This window comes from Pristis pectinata, chromosome 19, assembly GCF_009764475.1.
Source record: "Pristis pectinata isolate sPriPec2 chromosome 19, sPriPec2.1.pri, whole genome shotgun sequence".
Taxonomy (NCBI): domain Eukaryota; kingdom Metazoa; phylum Chordata; class Chondrichthyes; order Rhinopristiformes; family Pristidae; genus Pristis; species Pristis pectinata.
The window spans coordinates 41,191,393-41,209,971 of record NC_067423.1 but is presented as its reverse complement, the minus strand read 5'-3'; the positions used below and the strand labels follow the sequence as shown (position 1 = coordinate 41,209,971).

Here is an 18,579-nt window from a genome sequence, read left to right as displayed (position 1 = left end):
AGTAAGTTAAATAGTGGGAGATCTGTTGGATTGCATCAAGTTGTAAGCTACCTACGCAATCTTGATTCTACTTTTGAAACCGGGCCTGACAATTGGTGGGCTCCGTGGATCAGGCCCCACATTGGGGAAATCAAGTAAAATTCTCACCTCTGGTCCTCAGCTGCAGCCAGCCTCCGTCCACAGGATTCCTGGACCCTCTGCAGTTTAGAGCTGCTTGGTTCGCAGTAAGTCATGCAATTACATCATGGGCCACTCCTTTTAAAGTGTTGGGATTGGTCTAAAGTTTCAGGCCACACCCAACCCTGCAGCTCCTGAAGAGTATAGTTAATGCCTCATATTGAAGTTATACTGGACAGCCAAATTTACTTGTAGATAGCAGAAGTCGCAAAACATTGGCAAACTGCCAGTCCTGCCCACATCCCCACCTCTGCCCTCTGATCTCTATGGCCAGCGGCACCCATCCATTTCCAAGTCTCTGTGGTTGTCCAGCCTTCCCCACCCCTTTACCTCCCCAGTCTGAATGGCAGCCAGACAGTTTTCTCTTGCCACCAATCCACCTCCCTCCCCCCACTATCACCAATCCTTCTCACCACCAACCCCCCACACCCCACCATCACAAAGAATCTCCATCTCAAATCTGGCCCCTTCTCCAAGTGAGTTTCGATGTGCTGGAACAGCAACCAAGACACTTTCAATTCAAGTACAATGACACCATCCTTATGTACCTGTCTGCATGTACTGGAATCTCTAATGCTTATGACTCATCTTGAATGGAGGCTCATTTTAAATTCTTAATGTACATAAGCCACTCAACACTTGGAAACAAAAGAAAAGACATACTTTGAGTAGCCTAAGATAAATCCATTTCTACATTTGATGACCTTTCTATTTTCCTGCCCAGATAGTAACACCTCAAAAGCTGGAGATATTAAAAGCACAAATACAACAAGACCTAGAGGCACCTATGAGAGAACGCTTCAGGAAACAAGAAGAGGTGAGAATAAAGCAAAGGAAAATTCTTCCTTATTAACAATTTTGATTGATTTAATAAAATAATTAGTTTAAATTTGTTGTATGAAACTGAAGGCCATTTAATGTTTTAGGAGGTTGAAAGATACAGAGCAGAATATAATAAAATGCGATATGAATACACTTTCCTAAAATCAGAGATTGAGCATCAAAAGGAAGAGAATGAACGTATCCTGAATGAGAAAGTGATTAAATTTGAAGCTGAGGTAAGAATTGTTGATGTTGCATTCCTGTTATGAACTCCTGTTTTGCTTGGTCACCCTACCGCAAACCTGACTCTGCATGCCTATAAGTATTGTCAATCAATTGGATCTGTGGGATGCCCTAGGATTTCTGTATTCATTGTGGTCGCCCTTTCCTGTCTGCTGCTGTTTCCAGTGTTGTTCCCTCTTGCCAGTCATTAAGCTGGTTCCCACAATTCTGCTTTCTTAAATTCTCTCTTATGTGATCAGAGGGGGATTTATTAGGGCCCGAAGTATCTGTGGCCACATGCTTCTGTTCTTAATAATCTTGCAAGCCTCAGTCTGTACTATATTGAAGTTTTCTCCCCTACTTGAGAAGTAAAAACCCAATGATTTTATAAAGAGGTTCAGACTTTAAAAATAGCCTTATTTTTCTTTTAAACAGATTTTCCTTTAAAATAATTTTGCACTTTGGATGTGAGTTAAGGTTTTCTTTACAAATCAAACCATTTCTCATCTCAGTTGGACCCAGCTTTTTATTGCCTGTTCTCAGGGTGTTGCTAAAATTGGTGAATCTGCATTTATTGTCTCTTCCTGCTGCTTGAGATGATGGTCATTTTGGACCTTCTCAAATCACTGCATTCGGTGTAGTGATAGTGCTCCCACTATAGCATTAGAGAGAATACTTCATCAGTGATGCAAACATTCTGATTATATTTTGTATTCATGTTGGAAAGCAGGTTGTTCCTGAGTCAATGGTGCTCTTTTGCTTTCAGTGGTGATTGATTTCCTTGCAGGTCTAACTTTGTCACAACCAGTAAAATAGCCTGCATATTATGGTTTGCTTTTGAGTTGAAGGAATCAATGCAGCAGATCTGTTCAATAAGAAATTGCTGTATCCACTGGGGGGTGGGGTCATAAAATATTTTGAACCTTGTGTTCTTTATATTTAAAGTCCTTTTAAAGAGAGGTGATTTGGTTTTATGACTGGAATTGTTAATTTTGGAGTTTGTGGGGGTTTGGTGGAGAAGATGTGTAAAGACATTAGCCTAGAAATTTTCCAGTTCAGCGAAGGAAATTGGTATTATGCAGTGAGGCGATGCATAGTTTATGCAAGGACCCCAGTTGCAAAATTGTATTGCACATCAGGCCTAAGGCTCTGAGTGCAGTAGAACTAGCTTTGTGACGGCTCAGTCTGCGGTTTCTTTGCTCATTCTGTAAAGGCAGACGAGCGCCTGTGGGTCACAGGATGTGCAGTCAGTGAGTCGAGTTCCAGGGACGAGTCAGAGCCTCAGTCAGTAGGGACAGAAATCAGGATTCTTCCTTTGTTGTGCTCAAAGGATGAGCAACATGGTTGACTCTTAGTTGGCCTCTGAAATGCTGAGCAAAGCACTCAGATGTACCCTAATTAAAGAAGGAAAAGAATCATACTGGACAGGCAACCCAGCATTGACACAGGCACTGAATTTGGATACAGCGAATTCATTCATACTTCTCTTAAACTTGTAAAATCCTCTTCACAAACACCTGAGGAATAATGTCTAAATCGAGAGAGAGGTAGCACAGCCTTATCAGCCTGATATTGAATCGTATATTACAGATAACATTAACGGACCCTTCCATCACAGTCCCTGAGTATGTCCTGTTCCAGTAGACAGAGATGCACAAGAAAGGTGGCACAGTGGTGGACAGGTGGGAGTAGTCCTTGGAGTCCTTAGCATTGACCTCGGGCACCATCTGAATGGTGATAGACTGGAAAAGGGGAAAGTGCAATGAGACCTGGGTGTCCTTCTACAACTGTCACTGAAACCGAGCATTGAGTTGCAGCAAGCAGTCAGGAATGCAAATGGTATGTTGGCCTTCATTGCAAGAGGATTTGAGTACAGGAACATGGAGTCTTGATGCAGATGTACTAGGCCTTGGTGAGAACCCTCTGGATTTTTGTGTGTATTTTTGAACTCCTTATCTGAGGAAGGGTGTTCGTGCATTGGAGGAACAATGAAGTTTACTGGACCGAATCCTGGATGTCAGGACTGATATACGAGGTGAGATTGGTTGGTTTGGCCTGTATTCACTGGAGTTTTGGAAGACTGACAGGGATCTCCTGGAAACTTATAAAGTTTTAACAGGACTTAACAGATTACACACAGAGGATGTTCCCAATGGTTGTAGCCTCAGAATTTGGGGTCTTTAGATCTCAGGTCAGGAGAAATTTCTTCACCCAGCGGTCAATAGACCTGTGGAATTCTCTACCAGAGAAGGCAGTGGAGGTCACATCATTAGATCCATTCCTGAAGGAGGTAGATATAATTCTTAATGCTAAAAAGGTCAAAGGATTGTGGAGAAGGATATTGAAGTGGATGATCAGCCATGATTGTGTTAAATGGTGGAGCAGGCTCAAAGGTTGACTGGCTACTTTTGCTATTTTCTGTTTTTCTATAAAGTCTCATGGCATTAGGTGTATCATGGGCAAGAAAACCTCCTACTTATTGCCACCCAATGTCTCCCCTCAGCTGATGAATCCGTGCTCCTCCATGTTGAACATCAGTGTCATAACAAGTGCCCAGAATTTACTCTGGATGGGGGTCTTCAGTTTTTATCACCAAGAGTGTGATGGAGCACCACCACTGACGAAACTGTTCTAGTCCTGGAGTACATGGCATCATAGTGGTTAACTAGCTGGAATAGCAGTCAGACTTCTGAACCATTGATTCTAATCCAAATTCAGAGTTCAATTTCCATGATGAGGAATTTAAGTTAATGTAACTATATTCCAGCTTTTATTATTTAAGCAGATACCAGCCTCAGTAGAACATGAACATGAAACAAATGGATTGTTGTGAAAATTCATTTGGTTCCCTAATGTCCTTCCTTAAGGGAAAGAATACTTGCCATCCTTCCAGCCCATCTGTGACTCCAGACCAACCAGCTCTTATCTAACTCTTCAGTGTAGGGGCAGTTAGCAATATTCATTAAATACCAGCATTGCTTGTGTTGTCCACATCCTGAGAATAAAGAAATAAAAACATAGCTGTCACAATGGGTATGCTGTTGATAGTGTATGAACTAGCAAACAATGGACCTACTTGACCTTTTCCTTTCTAATCTATCTGTGCCAAATCCACCTGTGTGTGGTATGTATGGTCATATGGTGATCAAGAAAATATGGTGGTCATATAGTGGTACATATGACCACCAAGCAGTCCTTGTGGAGATAAATTCATGTCTTTGCATCAAGAACTCTCTCCATTATGTTGTGTAACACTACAATCATACTAAATGGGGTAAACTCAGAACCAATATGACAACTCAGATCTGGGCATGTGCCACTGTGGACCATAAGAGCAACAGAAATGTACGCCACCACAATCTGTAACTTCTTGACCTGGCACATGCTTTGCTCTCCATTAGATATAGCTCACTCTAAAGTGCTAGCAACAATACAGATCTACAAAAAGATAGTAGCAACCACAGCGTGCAATAAACATAGCTAGGCAATGTCACAATCAATGAGTCAGATCAGAGCTCTGTAACCCTGCCCTGTTGTGAACAATTACACAGTTAACAGCAGGAGGAGACCTTAAGAACATCCCCAAACTCAACTATGGTGAGGCCCAGTGTGAGTGCTGAAAACAAGGCTGAACCATTCACAACCATGTTCAGACAGTAGTCCTGAGTGGATGATCCATTTCAGCTTCCTGCTGAGATCGCCATATTGTCATATACATCAGGGTGCAATAAAATACCTTGCTCGTGTGTTGAAGCTCACAGAGTAAACAGTGTACATGGTAATAATAAATACAGTGAGCAGAAAACAACAGAGTGATGCAAAGTATAGTAGTGCAAACTGAAGTAGTGCAAAAAGAAATGCTAAAGTGACAATAACAGAAGAGCTAGAATTAAGGGTCTGAGAATGTGGCAGCACCACCGGTAAGGGGATGTGAAAGAGGTGATTGGTTCAGAAGTCTGACAGCAGTGGGGAAGAAGCCGTTCTTGAGTCTGGTCATCCGGGCTTTCAAGCTCCTGTATCTTCTAGAAGGTAGAAGAGAGAAGAGGGAATGGCCAGGGCGGCAGACGTCCTTGGTGATACTGATAGCCTTCCTGATGCAATGCATTGTGAAGATGGACTGGATAGAAGGATGTGATGACCCTGTGATGGACTGGGCAGTGTTTACCTCTCTCTGCAGGTTTAGATAGTCCAGCGTAGAGCAATTGCCATACACACTGAAATGCAACCCATCAGGGTACTTTCTGTAGCCCATCTCGAGAAGTTCGAGAGAATCCTTGTGGACAAGCTGAATCTTCCCAGACGCCTAAGAAAGTGCATGTGCTGATGTGTTTTCTTGATCACCACATGAGTATGGAGGGACTAGGAAGGGTTTCTGGTGATATGGATGCCTAGGAACTCGAAGCTGTCGACTGTCGCTACAGCAGCTCTGTTGATGAGGATGGGGTAGTGTTCACCCCTCCTCCTATTTAATTCACTCCATGTGATATTGAGAAATTGCTGAAAACTGGATACAGTGAGGAATATGGGACCAGACAACATCCTGGTTATAGAATGTTGAAGTAACTGCACCACTAGCCAAGTGGGAACAGTACGGTTATGACAACAGCCTCTATCCAGCAATGTGGAAAATTGCGTGGATGCTTCTGCTCACAACAAGCAGGACATCCAATTAGACTACTGTCAATCATCAGCAAAGTAATGTAAAGTACTGTTGACACTGCTATAAAATGGTACCTTTTCATTGATGCATAGTTTGAGTTTTCCCAGGACCACTTGTTTCCAGACCTCATCACAGACTTGATCCAGTCATGAGTCAGAGAGTTGAATTCCAGAGATAAGATGAGAAAGACTGCCCTTGACATCAAGGCAATATTTGCCTGAGTGTGGGTATCAAGGAGTCCTGGTAAAATTGAAGTCAATGAGCATTTGAGGGAAAAACACCTCAATAGCAGAAATTATACTTAACACAAAGGAACAGGATCATGCCCTTGAGCTGACTATCTTCAGTTGCCTCATCAATGACTTTCCTTTCAATATAAGGTCAAAAGTTGGGATGTTGATGATTGCACAATATTCAGTTCTATTCACACACCCTCAGCAAATGAAGCAGGCCATGTCAGCATGCAGCAAGACCTAGACAACATTAGGCATGAGCTGATAAGTGGCAAGTGATATTCGTGCCACAAAAGTACCGATCAGTGATCATCTCCAACAAGAAAGAGTCTACTCACTTATCTTTGACATTTTGTAGCATTACCATTGCAGAATCCCCCCACCATCAACACCTTGATCAGAAACCCGACTGAACTAAGAATGTAAATGTTGTGGCTGCAAGAGAAGGTTAGAGGCTGGATACTGAGGATGACTCACTTCCTGACATCCCAAAGCCTTTGCACTGTATACAGAGCACATGTCAGGAATATTTGTCACTTTTCTGGATGAGTGCAAGTCTTAATAACTCTTAAGAAGCTCATTACCATCAAGTGCAAAGCAGCCCATTTATTGGTACCCAAACTACCATCATAAATCTTCATAGCCTCTACCTTCAGTGCACAGTGGCTATAGTGCATATAATCTACAAATTGCACTGTAGTTACTTGCCTATGTTTTGATCTCCTTCAAGTCAAATACCACCCTGATTTGGAAATGTATTGCTGCTCGTTCATTGTCACTGGGTCTAAGTTCCTCTCAAACACATTGTGGGAGTAACATCACAAGAAGGATGGCAGTGGTTCAAAAAGGTGACTCCCCACCATTTTCTCAAGGGCAGTTGGGAATGAGCAATAAATGCTGGCTTACTGGAATTTTGGTGATTATCATCACATTTATGGCCCCTAGCTTTGGAATTTCCCATCAACTCTCTCAAATTCCTACTATTGAAACAATTGTCAGAAGCCTAGTGATTATTACAGGACAAGTGTTCAGAAGGCTATTGGTCTGGGGTTACCGTTGAAAACCACTACAGCAGCAAGGAAATTTAGATTCAAGTAATTACGTCTCTCTGAAGTTTAAAAAAAAGCTGATATCAGTGCTGGGTGGTAATAAAAAGCATCTGATTCATGCATTTCCTTAGGGGAAATGTATGAATCGGATGTCACAGAGGAAGTACATAAGAGAAACATACTCAGACCATGTTGCAATGTTATTTTAAGCTTTAGATATTTTGTTAAAAATAAAATTAAGAATAAAAATTATAATTAGTAATATGATACTGAATTTATTCAGCTTTAAACCCTGTAACCAATTCATAATTTTGAACCCATACTGAGCTCAATTCATTCCTTAATTCAGGCTTTTCTGAGGTGACTGGATGTGATTGATTATTATTTAGGATGGTGAGTAATGCAGGAAGATCTACCTGCAAGCCGAGATGGCCAAATGTTAGATGATATCCACATAAAATGGAGAACAGATTTAGCAATTAGAGTATTTAGCACATCAATAAATGAGAAAGTGTTTTTGAGTATTTTCAGGGTTCTTTCCTTCCTGATTGGCTAAGGTTTCTGCTTTTGGCGATGTGCCAGGACATTTTAATGTGATAAAATGTCCAGGCATATCCAGGAGGAGGAGCATAATTGGACAACTAAATTGACATAAGAAGACATTAGAAAAGTGATCAAAAGTTTAGTCACGTATTCTATGTTCTTGAGGGCATGCGTTTAAGGTGAAGGGGGAAAGTTCAAAGGAGATGTGCGAGGCAGGTTTTTAAAATGGAGTGGTGGGTGCCTGGAATGGACTGCCAGGAGTGGTTGTGGAGGCAGATACAATGGAGGCATTTAAGAAGCTCTTAGATAGGCACATGAATATGCAAGGAATGGAGGGATATGGACCATGTACAGGCAGACAGGATTGGTTTAATTGGGCTTAGTTAGTTTAGTTAATTCCGCACAACATCATGGGCCGAAGAGCCTGTTCCTGTGCTGTACTGTTCTTTGTTTTTAATCTGAGGGGGAAGCTTTGAGGAGTGTCTTATGGGAGAAGAAAAGTACAGAGCTTTAAAACCCCTTCAGGAAATCCATCTGGATATTAGATAAGGATGAATTTGGGATTTTCTGTAATGTCCTGTACAATCAAACAATCTGATAATTCACTCAGTTTCAAGGGTGTTGTAACATCCTCTGGGCCAGGACTTAGGATGCCTTGCATCAATGGTACCAAACCCCAGCAAAGAAATGGAGAAAATCCGTACATGTGTAACTTCCATATCCATGTAAATGGAAGTACCAATGGTTAGAAATTCAGTTGCATGATGACAACTGGGTGCAATTAAGTTTCTAGGCCTAGGTCTTCAACCAATTTATGTAAGAATGAGCAAAGTTACTGGACACACTGCATTGGTGGAAGGGAATGCAACAGTGGCATTTCTTGTGGTATTGGCATTCTGTATCTAAGAATTCCTCTGTCATTCTTTTTTTTAATTTGCTAGTGCAGGGAAATAGGAGAACTTTCCATTTGTGGTACAGACATCACAATATTTATGCCAATTGGGGTCTGGGAAAAGCATATAATATTGAGTTCTACAAATTTAATGGCAGGGCCTTGTTTGAAGTTCTTCCCTTTGAGTTTTTGAATGTGAGTCATCATTATTGCTCTTCATGCCCCACAGACAGTACTGGAAAGTGACTTAACTTTTCATCCCTTCCTTTTACTGCCTGTTTTCCCAGGGCCTGAAGTCTTGCTCGTGTCCATTAAAGATAAAAGCATGCAAAGTGCATAACCTCATTAGCATGCTTAAATTACTGAGAGCACTTATCTGACCCCATTCCCCAAACTCACCCCAGTTAAACCAGAGGTGGCTGTTTTCAGAGTGGGTATGTGTCATTTTATAGCTTTTTCAAAATTCAACGCTTTCCTAAATGTTTGACCTCCTTTTCTTGTTTGTTGCATTTATTTCTATAATGCTGCATGGTCAAGGCTTTAAAAATGGATTAACTTATCGCTTGGGTTTATTCTTTCTTGTGGTAGGTTGCTAGACTAGAAGCTGACAAACAAGCTCTGCACGACCAGATGATGAATATTGATCCCACCAGAGATAGTAAGCGCGTCGAAGCCCTCTTGAGGGAAAAGGCCCAACTCTGTCAGAAGGTCAAGTGCTTTGAGGCAGAGGTTGCAGAGCTTCGGGCTCAGAGAGAAAATTCCGGTGCTCAAGCTGAGAGTGTGCAGAGAATTCAAGTGAGACAATTGGCTGAATTCCAAAGTGCTATTAAGTCTTTGGAGGTAAGCTTATTTCCATTGTTGCGCAGAAGCGCACATGACCAAATCTGCAGTTCATTCAAATTTGACTTAATACAACAGTAAACACCACTAAATTGCCAAAGGATCGCATAGCTGAGGTTCCGGGAATTAGACTCCTGCTTTAGCAACACAAGTCACTAGGCTGATAACTGCAGGCCTGTTGTATTGTTTGCAGTTCTTGAGATGATTAAAACTCAAAAGGTCCTTAAGTCAAAGATGATGTGAACCTCTTTGCAGTCATTCTAGTGTTAAACATTAGGGCAGTAAGATATGCATGCTTTCACATAATAATCAGAAGAACTTCCAAAAGTAGTTTGAAATTCAGTACTGGAAGGCTCCACAAATGACTTTACCAAATTCCTGTCTGTTCTGGACGGGCATCTACCCATACTGTAGTGACTTGTTTGTTAGTTTGGGTTCTTCTGATTCCATCATAGGCCTGTCACTTATGTATGTTTGTACTGCTCAATGTTCAGTACATGAGTCATTAGAGAAACAAAAAGGTCACATTCCTTGTGCAGTGGTGGCTTCTCTATTAATATGTATAACTTTCTCCTGAAGCAACCAATAAGGTAACCATCTACCGTGCATCCATTTATACGTGAGCCATCTCCCTTTTTCCACAAGGCCTTGCTGCCCTTAGTTAATTCAGCGATCCATGCTAGCTTGAATATGCAGGTTCTGGTAGTTACACAGAGTTTATCTTTGATGAGATTATGAATGACAAAAGAAAAATGTTAAATTACCTGCCTTGGGTCTGTTTCTCATTTTTTGCGCAAATTTCCCTTTCAGCTTACCATTTTTTGTGTGTTTCCGGCCTTGTGGTTTGGAATTACCTATTTAATGGTACAACTTTGTATGCAAAGAACCCTAGAGCAATAGGATAATTAGCTTCAAGGATGAATGTGCACCCTGAAAAACTGGAAAATACATCATAAATAGGATTTCTGGCTAGGTTAGGGGACAAGGTAAGGTAGGTCCAAAAACCCATGAAGACAAGTCTTCTTTGCTTGCAGCTGCTGCTTTAACATCTAGATACACCATTATGGGAAAAGCATTTGACATCTCGCCAAAATTCTCAACTATTATGTTGTCTTCAACCATAACTAAGGTTTTGGGGCAGAGCAAGTATATAAATGATGAAATGTAATTCTGACATGCTGCTGAAAGCCTTGGGCTTCTAAAATTAAGGAGTGCAGCATTCACTTACTGTGCAAGAAGGGGCTGACCACAGGTCTCCATTTAGGACCGTTCATGCGATGTTGGCTGTAAACTTTATGTGAAATTGTTACTAGGTGCAATATGCTGTATTTTTGTTTTGTTCACAGGCAGAGAAGCAATCACTTAAACTGCACCTGGAGCGTCTGGAGAAGGAACTGCAGCTGGTTTTTGAGCAGAACACCCAATTGACCAGCAAGTTGCATAAAGCTGAGCGGGAGGTTAATGCTTTGTCTGTCAAAGTGAGTTAGAAGAACGATGCCTGCACTAGATTCTCTGGAGTATTTAAACGCTAGGTTAATTTTAGATTTTGTCCAACAAAGATCAGTCTTACTTATCTTGTACTATTTATCACATTAACATTAATGTCAATGGCAGAAAACAAACCCTGCAGATATACGTATTGCCACAAAGTCTATTTGCATCTTCCATGTTGCATCCCCTTATATTCCTTATGAGGTTCCACAACTGGTTTGTACGTCTTAAAACTATGAGGGACGGATTTGTATGGTGTATTTTATAATCTTGGAATTTGAATGGGAAGACTAAGTATCCTTCGGTGTATTTTGATATATGCTTTTAAAAAGTTATGCCAAAGCAAGTTAATAGGAATTGCAATTCCCCATTGCTCTCCAGTTTCCTTTCTGTGCTCCAGTGATCACCAGTTTATGATGCTATGATTGTCTTATGCCCATTTTCTTGCTGCCACATTGCAAAGGTCAGAACAGTATTGAAGCCACTCCACTATGATAAGATGCAACCATAGAAGCTGTATGACTGTTATTTGCAAGTATCAGTTCTGCAATGTATAGTAAATTCTAACTGATCTATATTTGCTGTAAAGGGTTTTGTTGATACTGATTTGCATTTTTTGTACTGCTACAGTAGTTACAGCTTAAAAGGGGTAAATGGTGGACCCTAAATTATTTTCTTATCATTACAGCTAGAAGAATGTAAACATTCCCATAAGCTGGAAGTTACAAACGTCAAACTAGAAGCAGCAAGAACCAAAGGGGAAATTGAGAGGGAAAGAGATAACATACAAAGCCAAATGGATGGTATCCTTGCTGATCTGATTTACAAACCGTATATTGCTATAGACTTCATGGCGGGGATATTACAAAGAACCTGAACGCTGACATGTATCACTTAGTTGTTCATGAAAATGCAAAGAAAGTTCAGAAATGTGTGACTCTGGGCGTAATGTTGGATCTGTATCTGTTTTACATTTTTTGCTGCCATGGTGAAGCCATGGATATATTTTAAAGGACAGTACAAGGAGTCCTGGTGTTCAGAGAACAAGATTACAGGACAGGGTACATACAACAGTTTTGAACAATGTACGGTTTATGGAGAATGGGAGATCCCTAAGAACATTGCAATAGTTGAGTTTAGAGGTGATGGCTGTATATGGGTTTGAGGAGCATTACTGAGGAGGGGTAAGTAAGCAACCTTTATGATGGAAAGCATATAACTTAACTGCTGTGTTGAACATAGTTCAGTCTGAGACAGTGGCCAGGGAGAAGGATAGATTCACTCATAAGGAGTTTATGGAGGCACTCTGATGTCAGACTTCCCAAGGTAGATCTGGAGAAAATTATCCCAGAGTGGCATTAACTAAGGCAATAAAAAAAAACTGCTGGAGGAACTCAGTGGGTCAGGCAGCATCTATAGAAGCAAAGGGACAGTTGATGTTTTGGGTCAAGATTCTGCATCAGGACTGAGAGTGTAAAGGGGAGATAGCCAGTATAAAGTGTTGAGGGGGAGGCAGGAGCTAGCAAGCAATAGGTGAAGCCAGGTGAGGAAGGGTTGATAGGCAAATGGAGCCAGGGAGGGAGGGGTGGAGTTAGTGACAGAGGTTGGGAGGTGACAGTGGAGACGACAAAGGCTGCAGATTTTGGAATCTAATAGGAAAGGAAGGTGACGATGGAACCAGATAAGTAAGTGGAAACAGTGGGGGGAGGGGAGGGGATAGTAGGTTGTGTGTGTGGGTGATGGACAGGTGGAAATAGGCAAGGGAGGGGAAAGAAACTGGGTAGCAGGGTGGGAGGTTGGAAAGGAGGAGGTGTGGGAGAAGATCTGGGTGGATTGGAAGGAGAGAGAGTGTAAGGAACAACAGAGGTGCAGGTTACCTGAAATTGGAGAATTCAATGTTCATGCCTTTTGGGTTGTAGACGACCCAGGCAGAATATGAGTCGCTGTTCGTCTAGTTTGCATGTGGCCTCATCTAGAGTAACTAAGGCAGGATTGGGTGAGAAGATGGAAGTTTGCATGCTTATTAAAGCTGTTCCTGTGTTAGTTGCTGATTTGACTGAGAGGACCAGGATAGATCTAGAACAATGATGATCGTGCAAGGAAAGAAATGTCTACCACTAGAGTGCATTGATTCTGCTCAGACATATTGTGTTGGGGTTATGTAAGTGAAATTCCTGTATTCCAGCCATTGCTAACCTAGAGGATTTAAATACCTAAAACTGCAGAGGAGCTAAATTGAAAAACCAAGATTTTAATCTGCTTATTCAACCTGTATGTATAAATTTCTGTGCTCTATCTGGGTATTCACTCCCCTTCTAAACTTCTCTGCTGTCTGATTGCTGAAATTGTGAACAGTGTTTAAGAATTCATTTTTGTTTTTGTCCAACAGGTTTGCAGTCAGATAATGAAATTCTGAAGGCCAACATTGAAAGACACAAAGAGCTTATGGCAGAAAAAGAAAGAGAGCTAATCCGGAAAGTTCAGGCAGCTAAAGAAGAAGATTTCCAGAAACTTGCAGTACTGCAAGATGAAAAGTAGGTATTCTTCATGGAACTTTTAGAAGGAAAATTGTGAAAATATTAGCTACCAATTCTTTTCACCCTTGCACATTGGATACCATTGAAATCCAGCCCCACGTGTTTGGAGCTAGTGGTGAAAGACCATTTTCTCTACTTAATCATCAATTTTGTCCTCTTTCTGATCTGTGTTTATAAACAATATTGCCTTGCCTTACAGTAGTTGGTCACATGTAACTTACCTGTCAAAAATAGCAATCTTGGAGAATGTAAATGCCTAACTGTCAATGTATTTTTCCCACATTCTTTAACTGTTGAAGACAGCAACAATGAAGGTGTGTCAGAGTTCAATATATGCTATCCCAGATGTGCCAGGATTACTGTGATTATAGTGGAGCGCAGTTTATGTGCAAGGAAGAACAGTGGCCTTGGGCTGTCTTCTCAGGTCTGTTGGATTAGTGGGGCAGCTGGGAAATGGTCATCAGCTACGATGGTGTCCGAGAGTGTTCCTCATAATCCTTGGGTATACCCTGTACCACCAGCAAAATAGATCCAGCAGAGATGGCGGCACAGTTCGGAATAGGTGGACCTGGGAATCCAGGACCCCATGAAGTCTAATAGCTTCTGGTTAAATTTGGGCAAGATAATTTCCTGCTGATTACCACCTAATGCTTCCCCTCAGCTGGTGAATTGGTAGTTCTCGGTATTGAATACCACTTGGAAGAGGAGAGAATGTAATCTGGGAGGTCGACTACAATGTCCATTACTAAGAGTAACTTGGTAGCATCACAACTTACCAAACTGTCTGATTCCTGAAGGAGATGCTGGTTCTGCAATAGGTAGAGAGAGAACCAACAGGAGGAATAGCTGGCTACAGGTAAGTGCCAAAGCCTGGAAGATTGCTAATCTGATGCTGTTGTCTAAAAAGGGAGGAAGGGATCAACCAAGAATTTACAGGGAAGCCCGCAAAGATTGAAAAGTTAATGGGAAAAATTCTGAAGCACCATATAAATCATCACTTAAAACAATACAGGTTAATCAAGCATTTTCTCCATGGATCTATTAAGGGGAGGTTGTGTCCGATTAAGTTGATTGCAATTTTGACAAGGTTACAAGGAGGATCAATGAGTGAAGCACATTTGATGTAGTCTCATATCATGGAACTTGATAAGGTGTTTGCAAGTCCCATGTGGCAGATTGATGGGAAAAGTAAAGGTCCATGGGATTAAAAGAAAAGTGGCAGGTTGGGTCCAAGTTTAGCTCAGTGGCTGAAAACCGAGTTAAAAATAGCTGAGGGATGTCTAATATGCAGTTCTACAGGCCACATGTCCTAGTGTATGTGGTGTAGAACAGTGGACTTAAATGTGGGTTCTGTGATTAAGATTGTGAGTGATACAAAAATTAACAATGTGGTTAATGGTGAGGGACAAACTGGTAGACTGCAGAAAGATATTGGTGGACAAGTTAGATGGGCTAAAAAAAATAGCGGGTTGAATTCAATCCAAAGAATGGTGAGGTAGTACATTTGTACAAGGCAGAGAAAGAGGAGGACACATAGTAAATGGTAGGATTGTTGAGCTGAAGTGAGGGACCTTGGAGCACTTGTCCACAGAACGCTGAAGGTGGCAGGGCAGGTAGATGATGTAAATAAGATGACGTACGACTTGTGTGCCTTTTATTCACCAAGGTATGGAATATAATAGGCGGGTAATGCTAGGACTATATAAAATACTAGTTGGGCAACAGCTAGCATTTGACCAATAGTTAGAAGGTAATTAGACACAATGCTAATTAGACCACAGTGTGTAGATCCGGACATCACACGACGAAGGATGTGATAGCATTAGAGAGGGTACCGTACACAAGAGGTTCATGAGGATGTTACAAGAACTGGAGAATTTCTTTCCTTTGGCACAAAAGAGGCTGGGGGTAGATTTAATTAAAAGTGTATAAAATTATGAGATGCCTTGATAAAGATGAACGGGAAGTAACAGTTTCCATTATTAGAGAGGTCATAAAACTAGGATGCGCAAACTTAAGGTAGTTGGCAGAAAGGTTAGAGCAGAGTTGAGGAAAAATTGTAGCTGTCTGGAATTTGCTACCTGAAAGGATGGTAGTAGTAGAAACACGCAACATAATTAAAAAGTACCTAGAGGAGCACTTGAAGATTCATAACCTCCAAGGTACAGTCTTAGAGCTGGGGTGTGTGAATAATCTAAAATAGCTGTTTCTTTTGCCTAGTGTGGAAATGATGGGCTGACTGCTTCCTTTTGTGCTCTAACTTTCTATGATTCTATGAATAAACTTGTTCTCATCTTCACCTACTGGATGGATTTGTATCTGTCCATGGTGGTTTTGGTAGGAGTTATCACTACACAATCCTTAGTACCAAGGGCACCCTCTATTATGGTGTATAGCACAGCCACCACGCTGAATGGGAAAGTTTCAGACAGACTTAGCATCTCCATACTGGGCATGCACGAGGCACAGGTGGCCAGCAGCAAAACAGTGTTATATCACAATCCATAACCCAGTGACATGACACATCAGCCACTGTAGCATCACCCTCAAGCTAGGAGACCAGTCCCCGTTCAATAAACAGCCTTGCTGTCTTCATCTGCGTTATCGGTGATCTTCCATCCATCATAAAGAGAAAGGGAATGTTTGCTGAAATTGGCAAATATTTAATCCCATTAGCAACCACTGACTTAATGAAGCAATCTATAACTGCATCCAGCAAGTTCTAGATAACATTTGGGATTGGGCTAATAAGTGGAAGGAACATTCACAGTACACAGATGCCAGGTAAAACCATCTCCAATGAAAAAGTAAAAGGAGGAAAACACTGATCAGTTTTTTTAAAAAAAGTGTTTTAATCAATCTTTTTAATAACTGCTCTTGTTAGAGAACCTTTTTACTTTTTCTGCAATAGTCATATGAATGAATTACAAAAAAATTGTAAACCTTCATATGGTCAGTAACACTGTTATTGGTATGTAGTGGTCTTTCTAGTAGTGTTAGTTTTCCCATTGACTAAGATAGAGTACATTACTTAATTACTTTGTTTTATTTACATTACTTAATTACTTTGTTTTATTATCACATTGCTGGGGGATAAAAGCATGTCCATGCTTCTATAAATACTGTAATAATTACAAAACTTTTAGAAGTGATTTCTAGTACAAAACTTTGATTGCAAAACAAACTTGAGTCACTGTGACTGTCCTAATGGACTAAAGCAGAGCAAGAGGAAAAAGGTAAACCATTACCTTGCAAGTTGAATTACATCCCCTGAAAACTGAGGGAGGGAATTTTAATTGCATTTGTATGTGTACACTTGGCCTGGTATATTAGCAAAATGCAATACTTCATACAGCAGGTGTCAGGTGGCTGCAGTTGGTTGGACCTTCATCCCTTGAGTTACATCCCATTATGGATTTGAAAATATAGTAATGAGGTAATGCAGCACCACCAAAGGTAGTATCTTTGGTTGAGATTTTAAACATAGATCATGTCTACCTGATGTTCCAGCCAATAAAAAAGGTTGATCTGGTTATTTATGTATTTGTTGCTGCTGGGATCTTGCTGTGCATGAATGAACTGCCAGGTTTGCTTTTTCAATAACAATAACCATAATTCTAAAGTCATCCACTGGAGACATCTTGTGATTCTATATAAATGTATCTTATTATTTCTTCAATAGAAGTTTCATGTGTCTTTTATTTCATTACATTGAGCCTAATTTTCTAAACGTTCTTCTCTAGTCATCACCCCAAACAAAGGGGGAGGGGATGAAGTTACTTTCGGGTAACGACCAAAGCAGGTGTAGTTGCTTTTGCTGCTTGTTACTTCTTATGCCCGATACTTTTATTGAGATCAATGGAATCCAATGTCAGTTGAATAAAGTGATATTGCTTTTTTTTTCCTCACCGATATCCAGTTTCATCCAGGAGGACTTTACTTGAACACTGGCAGTCTTGTCAGCTTTTCCTTGTTGTAAAATAATTAAAGTATTTATTTATTCAAAGATTGGAACTAGAAAATAAAGTTGCTGACCTGGAGCGACTGAAGGCTGAACAAGATACAACATGGCAGGCTGAAAAGGAACATCTGGGACAGAAAATGCATGCTGTACAGTTAGAAGAAGAGGCATCCAAAAGGGAGATCCTGAACCTCAGGTTTGAACTGGTGCACCAAGGTTTGGTGTACATCTTTTATTTTCTACAGTTCTCACGGTTGTCTGAAAATGCCTTGCCCGTTTTATAACAGCTTGCAGATTTTAAATTTTTTATGGGGGAAATGTCAAGACTGAGTAATAATTAATCTTTCCCATATTAAGCACTCATCATTAAACACCTATTTTTGGACCAGCCTAACAATGTATTTTAAAGCTGGAATAGCATCCCTTGTGCACCTTGTAAATGACTTAGCATAGAGAACTTTCTCCAAGTACAGTCACAGAAGGAAAAACAGGCTCGGGAGATGTGTGGGGGAAGGAACATCAATTAAAGGGGATACAAGGAAAGGATTGAGATGGCCTTATTTGTAATTGGTATAGAGGAAGAGAGAGTCCATATGAGAAAACAATGTCAAATGATAGGTAAATTTGTCTGGAGGGACTGACTGAGGGTGATAGTGACCTTTGGAAAGATACATAGTAAGATAAAGTGGAAGCAGAATTCTGAAGATGAGAAAATATCCATTGCAGAAGCTGAGGGAGGAAAGCATTTTTCTCAGTGAGAAATTTGGCATGGCACTTGGATTGCTGAAAGTGAAAAAATATTTTAAAGCTGAGTTGGAAGTGGTGGAATGAAATGAAAAGTTCAAAGGTAGATGGTTCTAGAAAAGTGAAGAGATAGACAGTGGTAAACTTCAGTAATGTGACCCACTGTGCTTTTGTTTACTGGACATACATAGAAAGAACCAGCAAATTGTAAATGTTGGTGCCTGTTTGCTAATACTTCATGCTGCAGGTCAAAACTTCAACAGCACATGCATCGGATAGATGAACTTGAGAAAGAAAGGAATGACAGTGAAGAACTAAGACAGGTACCTTATTAAATTGCTCTCTGAAAAGATTCTCTCCTAATCAGAGCACCTCTAACAGTGCATTGCACTACAATGCATCTACTGT

General features: G+C 40.8%; 1 protein-coding gene across 8 annotated transcripts in view; it reads left to right on the top strand.

Moving 5' to 3' along the window:
* cep83 (centrosomal protein 83) overlaps positions 1–18,579 on the top strand; it is a 50,878-nt gene that overhangs the window by 16,422 nt on the left and 15,877 nt on the right. For 7 of the 8 annotated variants that reach the window (XM_052034245.1, XM_052034247.1, XM_052034242.1 and 4 more), the window contains 8 exons: positions 902–994; positions 1,104–1,235; positions 9,187–9,438; positions 10,785–10,916; positions 11,618–11,732; positions 13,319–13,463; positions 17,474–17,623; positions 18,419–18,494. In XM_052034245.1, coding sequence (XP_051890205.1) covers positions 902–994; positions 1,104–1,235; positions 9,187–9,438; positions 10,785–10,916; positions 11,618–11,732; positions 13,319–13,463; positions 17,474–17,623; positions 18,419–18,494 — 1,095 coding nt within the window. The remainder of the gene's footprint in view (positions 1–901; positions 995–1,103; positions 1,236–9,186; positions 9,439–10,784; positions 10,917–11,617; positions 11,733–13,318; positions 13,464–17,473; positions 17,624–18,418; positions 18,495–18,579) is intronic. The other variant, XM_052034248.1, reaches the window with a different exon arrangement.